The 14,281-nt window shown below is 42.8% G+C and overlaps 1 protein-coding gene across 1 annotated transcript in view; it reads right to left on the bottom strand.

The window, feature by feature from the left end:
* Positions 1–8,943, bottom strand: part of LGR4 (leucine rich repeat containing G protein-coupled receptor 4) — an 81,007-nt gene extending 72,064 nt beyond the window's left edge. The window contains exon 1 of the mRNA XM_088175432.1: positions 8,780–8,943. Coding sequence (XP_088031558.1) covers positions 8,780–8,922 — 143 coding nt within the window. The 5' untranslated portion in view covers positions 8,923–8,943. The remainder of the gene's footprint in view (positions 1–8,779) is intronic.
* Positions 8,944–14,281: the final 5,338 nt, after the last annotated feature.

Here is a 14,281-nt window from a genome sequence, read left to right as displayed (position 1 = left end):
GGCCCCTGGAGCCCCGGGACTCCCGGTGCCCACGGAAACAGGAGCGAATGAACCGAGCAACCGCGGGACCGGGGCCAGGCTAGCCTGTGAATGAGGGCAGCACCGTATGGTGACTTCAGGACACCAGCTACAGCGTTGCCGCGGCAGGAGCGTGCGACCGCCTGGGCCCGCATTCTCGCAGCCGGCAGGCACCGGTCCCAACAAGGCCCCAACAATGCAGCGGGAGGAGATAACCTGAACCCCCGTTCAGGGTCCGGTAATAGAGGATTCCAGCCGGCACGGCATATCCATCCCCTGGGAATGAGCACAGGAGGCCATGCCGTCCTTCTGGCTCAGGGACACAAAAGCATTTCACACTCCTGTTCCCAAAGCAGGGGTGACTGCCGCACAAGCTCTTCTCAAAACCGGTTTGCTTTGAAAGAAGCTGTTTCCTTCCCACACAAAACACTGCCGTGGTACCTGGCTTTTACATAACACATACATCGCAACCAAACCTCTGCCAGTCTGGGTCCTTTTCTCCTAACTACTTTAAAAAGAGTACTAAACAAAACTGAAACCTTATCTATCCTTGTTGTTAGTGCCCTCCATAATCTGATTTTTTTTTTAATGCTTTCTTTCAGATGCTTCCAACCTGCAGCCACCACCAGGAATAAACCGGCTGCATTAGCTTAGCTCACTCATGCACCATGCTCCACACAGTAACCACATCTCACTGGGGATGTCACAGCAGCACCTGGGTAACCAGTTGAGATCTCTCACTGTTGGCCCGCTCTGGTTCAGACCCCATAAGAGGCTCTGAGCCAACAGACCTGGCTGAAGAAAGCACAGCAAAGTCACCGGATCTTGTCCTGCTGCACACCCATACCATCTATTTTACATGTTTCATTTGGATGCTCTGAGCTTGCTTGGGGAGTTGCCTGCCCAGTTGCACTGCTGGAACAGCTTGAGTCACACCCAGGCAGGTGTCTGTGCAGCCCAGCCTAAACCACACAAACGCCCCCACAGCCCACTACAGACCTACATACCTAGGCAGGTATCCTTCTGTCCATTCTGTAGATAAATGATGGAGAAGCCCAGAAAGTGGTCAGTGAAATGGGATGAACCACAGCACAGTGTGTAGACAGAGCTCCGCCAAACTTCCCTAAAGCCAGGAGCAGATTTGCAGGGGTAACTGAACCCTTAATCCAAAGAAAAAGCAACTGTGCCAGTGTCACATGGCTTGGTGGCAATCACTTCAAGTTCCTGCAATTGTATATGAAAAATTCTAAATACCTGCAAATACATGGTAAGGCAAACAAGTCAGGGAGGAGGCAGGCCTGCTTCCAGCAGACACACAGTGAAGAGACAGTGTTCACAGCAACCCTGGCCTGGCACTGCTGCTCTGATCATGTGCTGGTCAGCTGGGAGTTGAGGAGCTCATATCTTACACTTCACCTTCCAAGGACTGCCTGTAACAACACTGACATCCAAGAGGACACCCCATGTGGGCTGAGGTCTATGCCTAATTCTTGAGCTGACTGACGTAGGGGAAAAAAGCAAAAGTCTTTGCTTAAAAAATGGTCACTTGGTGAAAATTAAAAATTAGGCATGTAAATAGTGGAGACCTGAAGATTTAAAATCATCTGTGCCCAAGAAAGTAGAGTGCACAGTGAGGACCCTAGAAATGCACATCCTCCAGCCACCACCACCCCCATCTCCTACATTTCTCCTCATAATTTTTCAAATTTTAACTCCCTTCTAAAAGTGTTAACGTTATTTTATCTTGTTGCAAAAAAATGTTATTTTCTTGCATTTAGGAATCCTGTTCCTGATGCACTGATTTTATATAAACATCATCACTTATCAGTGAAAAAGTAAGGTCATTTTAATAACAGGCTATGTGCTTGTCCTGTACCTTGTGAGAAATATGAAGTTCTCAAAGTTGAATCTACCAAAGTATGCTAAAACTTTGCTGTAAAAGTACAGACACATCTTCTGTCCTCCCCAGCTTATCTGGGCAGAGAAATGCTATTGTCAAAGCCATGATGTTCTAAGAAATGTCAGGGTCAAAGACACCATGCATTCATGTCACTTTTCATGCCTGTGCTCAGGGATAGCAGTGGAGGAGCAGCAACCAGAATAGAAGGGGAAAAAATTTTAAAGGAGTTCTCTCAAATTACTTCAACAAAACAGATCCAAACCAATCCCCATAAGAAAAAACGACCTTTTCCTTCTACTACTGGCAAGGAAAAATAACAAAGCAGTTACACTCACTCTGCTAATAGTCTCACTTCACTAACCAAAGATAATGGGAGCAGAAATGGCACTGTGCCTGCTTGGATTTTGGAAGACAAATAGTAGCATGGAGGTTACTTTGTACGGCAGCAGTGGTATCCTATAATGCCCCCAGAAGTTCTCTGGACAAAAGGACCCTAGTAAAAGCAGAATAGCAGAGCTCTTTTTTTTTTTTTTCCTGCGTGCTTTGAAACACTGGAATAGTCTGGCTTTTTCTCTCAATCCTTCCCTGATTTCAATCTTTCTGTTTCTTTTACCAGTATCACTGCAGATGTCTTTTCCTTAGTGCAGTTCTCTGAAGTCTCCATATTTGAAACTCCTATCCTAGGAGCAATCCACTTCCCCTTTTTATTCACTTATCAATACTGCTTTGCTGCTTCCAGTTAGTCCGTACTTTGTCCTGGCAAATTAATGCTTTCCTTAATTTTTCAGCCTCTGCTTCTCCCTTGCTAGTACTGATGGACCACTGCTTTCCCCTCTCCATCAACAACTCCCATTTCTCTCACTTTCTGCTTAGGCAGACACCTGCTGGCAGGCATTTATTATTTTCCTTTAAAAATAAAACCTTAACATTTTCTGTGAAGCTGGCTTATTTATGTAACAAAGATCTACATGCTAAGATGTTTTTAAGCTGAAAAAATATAGCCATATTTTACTAAAGGACCTATTTAACTAAAAGTTATACTGGGGATTTTGAAATTACCATGGTTTAAAAATCTAGTCTGAAGGAATCCTTAATATCACAAATTCGAAGAAGCATCCCCCAAAATACAACATAAGGCAGGAAGTACCTTATGTAATTAAAAAAAAAATCAAACAAACTGTTAAAGAGAGAAAAATCCTGAGGTGTGCTTTAAACCAGGTGAAGAAGATGAGGGTCAAACTATCAAGTCAATTAAAAAAAAACAGATAAAACTAGTTCATTTTGGTTGATCTGTGGAGAAACTGTTCTCTGTTCTTTTTCAGGGAAAACAGGAAGCACCATAAACTGCATATTACAGCATAAGATCTTCAGGATTTAATGCCTGATGTATAGGCACAGGGGTTTGAAACTTTTGTCAGACATTTGATGAAAAGGCATTAGGAAAGCTTTAGATATAGGGGGAAAATACAGAAGTATGGACATTGGATTTTTTCTTCTATTGCCACGTTGTCCAGCAATGTACCCACTTCTGACAAAAATGTCACTTCAGAGACATGAATTCATTTGGATTTAATGGGAGTTTGATGTGGAAGAATATGCAGATTAAGACCTGAAGCACAGACACAAAAATAAATACAAAGTGAAGGTAGGCTGGAGCATCAGAATTCCTTGATGCTAGAGTGTGCCATGAGAGGATGGTAGGTGAATGGGAGTGTAAAGATCATAGTCATGATAAAAACTTTGTTTTCTTTTACGAATTTATTAGACTTTACAGGAAAAAAAATGGGATTTGTATGGAGGTTTTCATTTATAAATTGGGGTAAGTCAGTGTGTTAGTCTTGCAAGGTGAGCTGTTTCATCCCTGGTTTCCATCACCACTGGTTTCACACATCCAAATTATCCTACATCAGAAATGCTAATGTGACAGGATGTGCCCCAAGGGTTGATCCCCTCCCTAATGATTGCCCAGACCCAGTTTAGTATGTATATGTAAACACAGAAATATATGTCGTTTAGAACAGCTTTAAATTTTATCTGTCAAGTGATAAAAATAAACTCTACACTCCAATAGGCTAAAAATGGACCTGAAGGATTCATGCAAAGCTTACTGTGAAGAAGCATCATGTGCAAAAGCTGCTGCTGTTATTTAGCCCCATACTGCTGGGAAGTTCAATTAACACTTGGATTCTAGTTACACAGCATGCTGGGTTTGGCTGGTTACTGGCTGGGGTTAAACCACGACACAAGGAAATTAAAGTTATGCTGGAGAACATGACATAGAGCTGCTGTGTGTGGAAAAAGAAGAGTCTGGAATATCTGCACTAACAAAGCAAGTTCTCTTTAAAAAAGAAGTATACTTCTTCCCACAAAGAAGGCTGAAACTTTTACTCAGTTGAAGTAGAACTGAAAGTCAATTCAGGAAACAAGTGACAAAAGAAAGGCTCAGCCAAGTTCAAAGCTTTGTTAAGAAAATGAAGGTAAAGATTCAAACCTTGGCATAGCGGAAATACAGAAATTATTTACAACGTCAGAAAAATGATTGGAAAAAAAATCATTGTGTTAGGGTCAAAAGTTTGCCCAGAAAACTTGTTTCCTTATATCTACTTTACGCCTCTGTAAAACAAAAAAAACTATTGAGGACAAGCAAGACCACTAAGATCCATAGTTTAGAAATAGCACATGGAGAGTGAAGGAAAAAATATGCAAGTTAAATAGTAAATAGAAACATGAGAGGAAATTAATTTTAAAATTGCTTATGATTAAATATTACCTTTATATGTAAACAATGCTCAACTTCCAATGGTACAGTGTCTCTACCATTGTTCCTGTGTATGCATTACCTAGATGATCCAGAGCATATTGTATTTTGCAGTTTGGCCTGATGATTATGTCCTTGCTCAATTATTCCAAAAGATGCCTGTGAAATGCAGTAAGCTGGGCTGCAAGTAGAAATGAGATGTTGTACCACAGCTAAAAGAGAATGACTGCAGGCAGTTTATTCCAATACCTTCTGTAAATTGGATAGAGCAAAGCCAAAAGAGAGGACAATTCACAAAAGTGTGTGTGGAGGGTTGTTATTTTTATTATTTTGTTGATGTTTTTGTTCGTTTGTTTGTTTTCTTTGTTTTGTTTTGGTTTGGTTTGGGGGTTTTCTGAGTTTTTCAGCCTAGATGTGCCAGGTCCTCTGCTATCTAGAATTAATTCTGGAGTTAATTAACTCCAGTATTATGTGTTCCCCTTGAAAAAAGAATGGACACCATAATAGCATAATAACAAATTAATTTTATTTTATCACGCTAACCCAGTTAACACTTGAAATTAGGTAGCCATACAGGAATTAATAAGCAATTTAGGACAAAATTACTGGAAATCAAATTCAGGGTTTAGTCCAATATTAATGTCAGTCTGTATTCTAGCTAGAAAGTTTTTGTAATGAAAGAACAGGCTTTAATTAATATTTTGCAACTTTTAGACGCATTCATCTGTAGGCAGACAGTACAAAACATTTCTGTCTTACTGTATGAAAGTAGGCATAAGGCAGAAAACATTAAGTCCCTGTTTTGTTGTGCACCTTCCCAGGCTTCCCACACTCAGCCAACCCAGAGCAGCAATAGGCATCCTGATCATAGAATGGTTTGGATTGGAAGAAACCTTAAAGATCATCCAGTTCCAATTTCCCTGCCATGGGCAGGGACACCTTCCACTAAACCAAGTTGCTCCAAGCCCCATCCAACCTGGCCTTGAGCTTTTCCAGGGCTGGGGCAGCCACAGCTTCTCTGGGCAACCTGTGACAGTGACTCATCACTTCCCTCGTCAGAATCCAAGCTTCTCCCACTTTCAGATGAAACCCCTATGAAACCCCTACCCACCCCAAACTGCAGGCCTTTGGCAGAACACCACAATGGGGCAGACACTGTGCATCTCTCCTCTCTTCTGGTTTCAATTTGAGCATCATTTTACTTTGTAGGCACTTTCCAGTAACTCAACATATTTTGGAATTAGACAGAGCTAATGAAACCTCCCTCTTCTGAAAGAAATTGGAATGCTTGGTGCTAAAATGCAGACAACTTAAAGATAAACTTTCTTCTATGGAATATTCATTAGAAACATAGCACAATAAGGATTTTCGACAGACATTCTAGAGTGAAATACTTTAAACATTAAGACAAATCAAAGGGTAACCGAAACAAAATCAGCTCATGACCAGGGGCAGTTTATATATTCTGAACAAATACTTCACAGGAAAGGAATTATAAAGAAATATGTGGAATTTAGTGAAGAGAGAGACACTAAGACCTACATAGAGAAACAACCTGCAAGAACAAAGCTGAGCAGTTCAAAGCCAAGTCTGGTCACTGAGTCAATGCATGAAAAGGCAACATCCATATCCACCAATATATATTTTACTCATTTTGGCATATTTCACCATATCTGGCCAATTGAGAAGTAGTAGGAAGAGCACTTTGAATGAGGGGTGGGCAGGCACTGATAGGGTCTTTCCAGCAGCATCTAGAGTGGGCTCAGCCAGCCAGAGCAGCTCCCACTCCATAGGAAACAATAAGAATCACATTTTTTATGTCACACAACCTATTTTTTTTAATAAACCACCAAAATGCTGACCAATATAAAATTGAAGGCAAGACACACACTAGGGACTAAAAACATAAACAAAACAGAGTTTCAAGGATGAAATGCAGAGGACCAGCTTAAGGAATACATAGCTCTGAATTATATTTAAACCCTATTTTAAAGATTTATAATGGAGACCAAGTCATGTAAAGGAGTAAACTTATCTTCAGATAAGTTTTGGAAAAAGAAATACACATGAAGAACTACAGGAGATTTTATAAGGAAACAAGTGATCGTAACGTAATCATTTGGTAATTGTAAAAATGACCGGTCACTTTAAAATTTTAAAGGTTTATTAAACCTCAACAACACAACAAAGGGACTGAATAAGGAAAAAGGGACAGGGCTGGGTGCTTAGCTGCAGCCAGAGGCACACCACAAAACGGTAGCTCTGCCTTTTATACCCCTGGTGTTGCGTCAGCCAAATACATATTCAAACATTTTCCTAATATATCCCTGGCCCCTCCCCAAGTCATCCAATTGACTCTTCTTTGCCACCCATTGGTGGAGACCTTATTGCAGTCTGATTGGAGGTGAGGTGTGTCATGCCAAGCTTCCAATTGTCCAAAAACAATCTACAGTAAGAGTTACACATCAAAAGAACTTCAAATCTCAGCAAAACTTACTGTAACACACACAATATTAATCTCTTAATTGTGAGAGCCAATCATCATTCTACCCATCTATAACATAATGAACAATTTTCAGTGTAGTGATAAAAAATTGTTTCTTTTTAATATCATTATGAAGACTGTGAGGATGCAGATCTCCTAAGTTTTGGGTAGAATTTCCTATTTGTGTAAATTTACAATGAACACAATGGCTGCAATGCACTGATTTTAAATCATGTTGCACCTATGCCAGATAGCTTTTTTGGGCATGTTGTCTGAAATTACTAGGTCACTGCATGAAACCAATTTCTTCCTGTACATGGAGCTTTAAAGCCGAACAGAAGTGTTGTGTTTGCTTTGTTTTAGTACACGATTCCTCAGCACTAACACTTTATGTTGTTCTTTGTCTCTCAAATGCTGCAGCAGAGCAAAAATTGGTATTTTTATCCATATTTTGTATTTTACTCGTATTTTGAAGGAGAACATTACTAATCTATGGGAGCCATAGTTTCAGTAGAATTGACCTTAAATTCTACTTTTGAATAGCTCTTATAATTAAAAGGCAACTGACTCGATATGCTTTGGCAGAGTCCTTATTACTGGAGTAAGTAAGTAATCCCAATCTACCTTAGGAAGAAGAAGGGGAAGCATATTAACTGATTAGGATTTATCATCAAATTGATCTATCAGGTTCCAAGTCTTGGGGTTTCGGATTTTTTCTTTTATTTCTTTCTCTCATGGAATTTTGTCCCATCCGTTGCTAAGAAACCATAATGACCCATACTTAAGAGAGACAATGAAGTTGCCACGCTCAGGGTGGGGAGCGCACCTGGCTGCGTTACCGGAGGGTTTGTGCCAGAGGGGCAGGGAGAGCTGGAGAGAGGGGCTGGGTGTGCCAGAGGGGCAGGGAGAGCTGGAGAGAGGGGCTGGGTGTGCCAGAGGGGCAGGGAGAGCTGGAGAGAGGGGCTGGGTGTGCCAGAGGGGCAGGGAGAGCTGGAGAGAGGGGCTGGGTGTGCCAGAGGGGCAGGGAGAGCTGGAGCGCGGGGCTGGGTGTGCCAGAGGGGCAGGGAGAGCTGGAGAGAGGGGCTGGGTGTGCCAGAGGGGCAGGGAGAGCTGGAGAGAGGGGCTGGGTGTGCCAGAGGGGCAGGGAGAGCTGGAGAGAGGGGCTGGGTGTGCCAGAGGGGCAGGGAGAGCTGGAGAGAGGGGCTGGGCCGCAGCTCCCGAGCTGTGCGCTGCGGAGGATGCTTCAGCTGTTGCTTTCTGCCGGACAATTCGCTGCTGCCGCTGGAGCCCAGCGCTGTCCTGCTGGTTCTGCTATGGCTGAGATTTTGCTCATGAGAGCAGCCACTGAAGTGGGACCTTATTAAACCCTGCCTCACTAAAAAAACCAAAACGGACCTTCACCATCTGCTGGGGTGCTTAAGGGGAGACCCCGGAACCTGGAGCCCCTACCCCCTCCCAGAGGGACTTTCCAGGTTAAGGAACCTGGCTGCCAAGGTGCAGCCCGTGCTGTTTCTCTGCCACTGCTCCGGGTTTTTTTGTTACACTATAGTCACGAACCCCTTGCCTGCTGGGACACCCTGCGGCTACAGCTGCAGAGCTTTTGACACATCTCATTTACCGCTCCAGGATTTTGCTTGTCCCTGCCATGCCAGCTGCTGCTCCGAGGTTCCTGCTGCAGCCCGTTTCACCCTCTGGAGGGGCAGCCTGTGCGTTTGTTGAGCAATTCTCTTTTCTGTGTCTCATGGCGGCCGTGCCCCTCATTACCCACACGCAGAGAGGTGCCCGAGCCCGCGCCACAGCGCCCCCTGGCGGCGCGGGGGAATCATCGCACCTGCCCCACCCGGCTGGGAGCCAGCAGCGCTCCTGCTGGCTGTGCCTGGAACTGCACCAAAGGGGAAAGTGCCCATGGCCGAGAGAGGGCTGGGACTGCCTTGGTGCTTCTGTTTGTTGTTGCTGTTTTCTGGTGTCCTGTTTGTTTGCCTCGTTATACATATATATACACACACTATAAAGAACTGTTATTCCTTTTTCCATAGCTTTGCCTGAAAACCTCTTAATTTCAAAGTTACAATAATTCAGAGGGAAGGGGATTATATTCTCTATTCCAGGGGAGGTTCCTGTCTTCCTTGGCAGACCCGTCTTTCAAACAGAGACACCAAGCTATCTTCAAAATTTGGAGCATAAGCTAGTAATTTTGGGCTAATCTACCCTATTTCAGTACTCTCACATTTTTTTGTTGTTGTCTTTTTTTTTCTCACTGATAGGTAATTTCCAATAATTTCTCTCTGGTTTGCCATGTAGAGAGGTTCAAGTTTTGTTCTGTAAAACACTGTACATATTTACAGTGCTGATTCAAGAACTCACACATGCTTGTACTATGTCCTCCAAGGAGACCAGGCACTTTGCAGGATACTGGGGAGGGGAGCAAACCTACCAGAACCTGACAAACTGCTACAGGGCATGAAAATGTAAGTAAAAACTTTTGGGGACTCCTAGACAACGCGACAAACCTATTTAGCAATGCTTTAGAGAAGACAGAACCATCACAATTCTTAAGCAACAGCAATCCTTTATAATGATGATCCTTTTTTTCCTTACTTAGTTGCATTCTTCTTGTCTAATTACAGTTACTCTTGCTATATTATTTGAGAACATCCCTGCATTTATCTAAAAGCTGTTGCAGTACATGATTAGACTGCAGTGTGATCCAAGCCTAACATCACCAGCAGCTCAGCCATGTTATACACATGGATGTTGTCTACCTGGATGTCAGCAAAACCTTTGACACTTTATCTCATGGCATTTTCCTGGAAAAGCTGGCAGCCCATGGCTTGGACAGGTGCAGTTTTTCCTGGGTTCAGAACTGGCTGGACAGCCAGGCCCACAGAGTTGTGGTGCATGGTGCCACATCCAGTTGGTGGCCAGTCACCAGTGGTGTCTATTGCAGGTTCGGGAGGATGCCCGTGCACAAAAAAACTCAAGACGCAGTCAGAATAGCAAAGCAAGTAAATTTTATTAGTCACGTTAGCAATAAATGCATACTGACCCCTGCATGTTGGAGAAGCTGCAGAGCAGGAGGAGGAGATAGAGAATGGCTCCTGCATGGGAGGAGCAGGAGGGCAGCACACCTTCAGGGTGTTCCCTGGATGAAAATGATGTGCATCATATTGTCCTCTCTCCTCCACCTCAGAACCACACCTTGTATTTCCTCCTCAGGAGCGGCCAGTTTCAACATCATCTCATGCGGGACCTACGCATGAGATCAGATCACAACAGCCCATGATCACACCTCGGTGCCAGCAATGGCTTTATGTACATTGTTCTCCTTTCATAGGATAAATCCCACCAGGGACTGATACATAGTTTAATTTCTGAAGTCCTATCAGCTAACAACAAGTTCTTCTTCCACATTATGTTGTTGATGTGCACAATGGCAGACCAAATATGTCAGGCCTCAGACCTGTCTTCAGTCCCTGACACAGTGTTCCCCAGGGATCAGTGTTGGGCCCAGTCAATAATATGTTGAAAATCTTTTAATATTATCTTTTGTAATTTAATATTTTTATTGTTTAATATCTTTACTGATGATCAGGGTGATGGAATTGAGTCTGCTGTTAGCAAACTCAGGGATGACACCGTGTTGTGTTGGTGTTGATCTGCTGGAGGGCAGGAAGGCCCTGCAGAGGGCCCTGGCTGGGCTGGGTTGATGGCCCAAGGCCAATGGCATGAGGCTCAGCAAATCCCAAGTGCTGGGTCCTGTACTCTGGCCACAATAACCCCCTGCATTGCTACAGGCCCAGGGTAGGGTGCCTGGGAAGCAGCCCAGCAGAAAAGGGTTTAGGTGTGCTGCTCAACAGTGACTGAACACGAGTCAGTGTGCACCCAGGATGTGTCAGCAGGGCAGCAGGATCAGGACAGGGATTCTTCCCCTGGGCCTCAAGTCCTATGTCCAGTTCTGGGCCCCTTAATTCAGGACCATGAAGCTGCTGGGAGTGGGTCTAGACAAGGGCAGCAAAGCTCACCCAGGGCCTGGAGTGCACGACTTGTGAGGAGTGACTGAGGCAGCTGGGGCTGCTCACCCTGCAGGAGAGGAGGCTCACGGCTGACCTTCCTGCTCTGGGCAGCTCCCTGAAAGAGGCTGCAGCCAGGTGAGCATCAGTCTTTTCTCCCAGCCCACCAACAACAGCCTTAAGATGTGCCAGGGGAGGTTCAGGTTGGACACAAGAAAAAATTTCTTACAGAAGGGGTGACTGGGCATTGGAATGGGCTGCCCAGGGAGATGGTGGAATCACTGTCCCTGCAGGTATTTGAGCAAAGACTGGATGTGGCACTTAGTGCCATGGTCTGGTTGACAAGGTGGTGTTCAGTCATAGGTTGGACTCAATCTCAGAAGTCTTTTCCAGCCTAATTGATTCTGTGATTCTGTAATACTTTTGTGAAGCAGCAAGACAAATACAACTTCTTAGATACTCCACATTTATCATAGAAATGACTGAAAAAACCCATGGCTACTGTAGGCTCTCAGCTTCAGTAAGGTTACAGTCAGAAAAAGGACTAGTTTTAATAAATATACCAAGAGTTTTGCATCTTAAGCTGTTTGCTCATGCTGAGGGACAGCTCACTTTTGTACTTCTTGAAGGAAAAAAAAAATTGCCTCAAATGAAATCACACAGAAAACTGCAAAAACACATATAAAATTCTCTTCTGCTGTATTTTTTTTCCACTTCTCAGAAACATTTATCTTTATGATACCAGCTATAAAAATTACAATTTCTTAGCCACAGATTGAGGTCTTCTGGAGACAAACTATTTATTCTATTTTTGCAAAATGGAACAGGATCCCAATTCTTAGAGGATTAGGGGAGATTGTGGACTGCTCTAAAAACCCTCTATAAGGATTTTGCAGAAAAATCCTCAAAACACTCAGCAAAAGTATTATTCACTTTACTTTCATTGTATTGATGCCTAAAGAGACTACCTGGAAGAGAGGCTAGACAGTGTTAATGGAATAAAGTAGGTATTTATTAAAAGGCCTTCAAAGGATGCACTGGGGCAGTAGATGAGCCTGGCTGTGGCTCCATCCAAGATGGATGACTGGTCATGAGTTTTCATACTTTTATAAGTTTTGGTCCATTTACATATTTCGGTTAATTGTCTAATTACAGCTTCAGGTTACGAAGTCCCATCCTCCTAGATTGCTCTCTTCAATTTGCTGGTTTTATACTTTTGGGACCGAAGCTGCAACTGTGTCCTTGGTTCTCAGGCTGGAAAAGGATGGTTTCGTCTAACTAAACTGTGAAGAGAACTTGCTAACACTTTATATGAAGTTCAGACTCACACACCAATGCAGTACAGAATCTGAAAAATATAAAAGTTAAAATTTAAAGCATCAGTATGCCTAATCATGTGTGATGACCAATGCCTAAGTTGCACAGTGCAGGTCCACAACAATCCAACTTAGCATTCTGCAATAAGGAAAAGTCTAAAAATGCCTGAGCCTCAGATGGCTCTCAACGTCCATTATACGTGTATTTAAATTACTCTTTCTGACACTGCTTGGCTGCCCCGACCCTTGTTTTCCATATTTTTGTAATGGCAGGGGAAGGCAGAGTAAGCCGCTGTATTTCACTGTCCTTTACAAAAATGGAAGGTAATACATGCTCAGTAAGCAGTGTGCATTTTCAAACTCCAAATCAAACCCGGGACTTCTATACGCTACTACCATGCCAGGAATGCAATAAATTCCTCTTTTGCCTTTTGCTTACAACCACTTGAAGTAGATGGAAGCCCTGATGACTTATTTCCCTGCTGTTAGCCATCCAGTCTCCAGCACTGATGAGATTTTATTCAGACAATGCAACTGTACTGCTCAGGCAGAGAAGCAGAGCTGCGATTATTTAAGAACCAGGTACAGGTAGTTTTACTTACTTTTAGAATTATATGACTAGTCTTGATTGTTCAGGAAGATAACTTTTTGGTGGGGTTGGGAGGGAGGTGCTTAGTTGTTTTAATTTTCCCCCCTCTACAGATCTATCTTCTAGAAAGCCAGGGAGAAATCAGAAAGAAACATGAAAGAATGTATATCTGAGTGCCTAAAACAGGTTATGATGGAAAAAAATTCAGTAACTTCACACAAAACCCTGAATAACACTTAGAGCCATGTTTGCATTCTATTCTACCACATGACATCAACCAGACAGGAAAATAAAAATATTCTATTTAAAAAAATTGTATGTGGAGGGAGGAGAACACGGCATGGAAGGTTACTCTAGATGGAGAAAACTGCTTCAATATCATTTCCATGTAAGGGCACCATTTCCATGTAAGGCTTTAAAAGACTCATCAGACAACCAGCAATATTGGAAGGTATCCATCTTACTCCAGCTTTTATATTAACAGAAGCCTTCTTTAGGCAAGATTTATCAATATATCAAATGATATAATTAAACAGATTAAAAAGCCACACAGAGAGATCTGAGGATAGCTCAGTTTGGAATTAATAGATGCAGTTTCTTATGCCTTGCAATGTGTGACAAGGTTTTTTCCGATTTTGTTTTGAGGAGTGGGGAAGAAATTATTAGCACGTGTCTGTGCACACTTATTTTAAACCTTTGGTTACCAATAAAATGCCCAATTTACTCACCCCTCTCCCCAAAAATCCCAAACAATCACACAATTAAAGCCAACAAAGGTGAGGGATACAGAGCTTGTTTTACGTTACATGATTGTGTCACTCGAAACCTGACGTGTCTGTAAAGTAACAGGAAACAGTAACACATTATTTCTAACTTAATTTTTAAGTTTTATTGTTTTAATGCTTAGAACTAGCAATAAATTTTATCCTGAGGCCCACTTCTGAATCTCAGATGTCTTTTGTTGAGTTGTCATCTTAGACTCTCCCAACTAGGGACAATTCCTCTGTAAAAGTGAACACTGCAACCCAGACTTTGCCCTGAAGCCAGGTTCTCATCAGGATTTTAGAAGACAAAGAATCACAGAAACTCAAACTGCACTAAATCCACAATTTCCCTGAAATTCTTATGTTTACCTACCAACCATGGTATCACCCTTTCCTTGTATCAATTCAATTCCAATTTTGCTTTTTGACTTACTTCAACAT

This window comes from Sturnus vulgaris, chromosome 18 (assembly GCF_052056855.1).
Source record: "Sturnus vulgaris isolate bStuVul1 chromosome 18, bStuVul1.hap1, whole genome shotgun sequence".
NCBI lineage: Eukaryota > Metazoa > Chordata > Aves > Passeriformes > Sturnidae > Sturnus > Sturnus vulgaris.
This window is presented reverse-complemented; position numbering and strand designations above follow the sequence as displayed.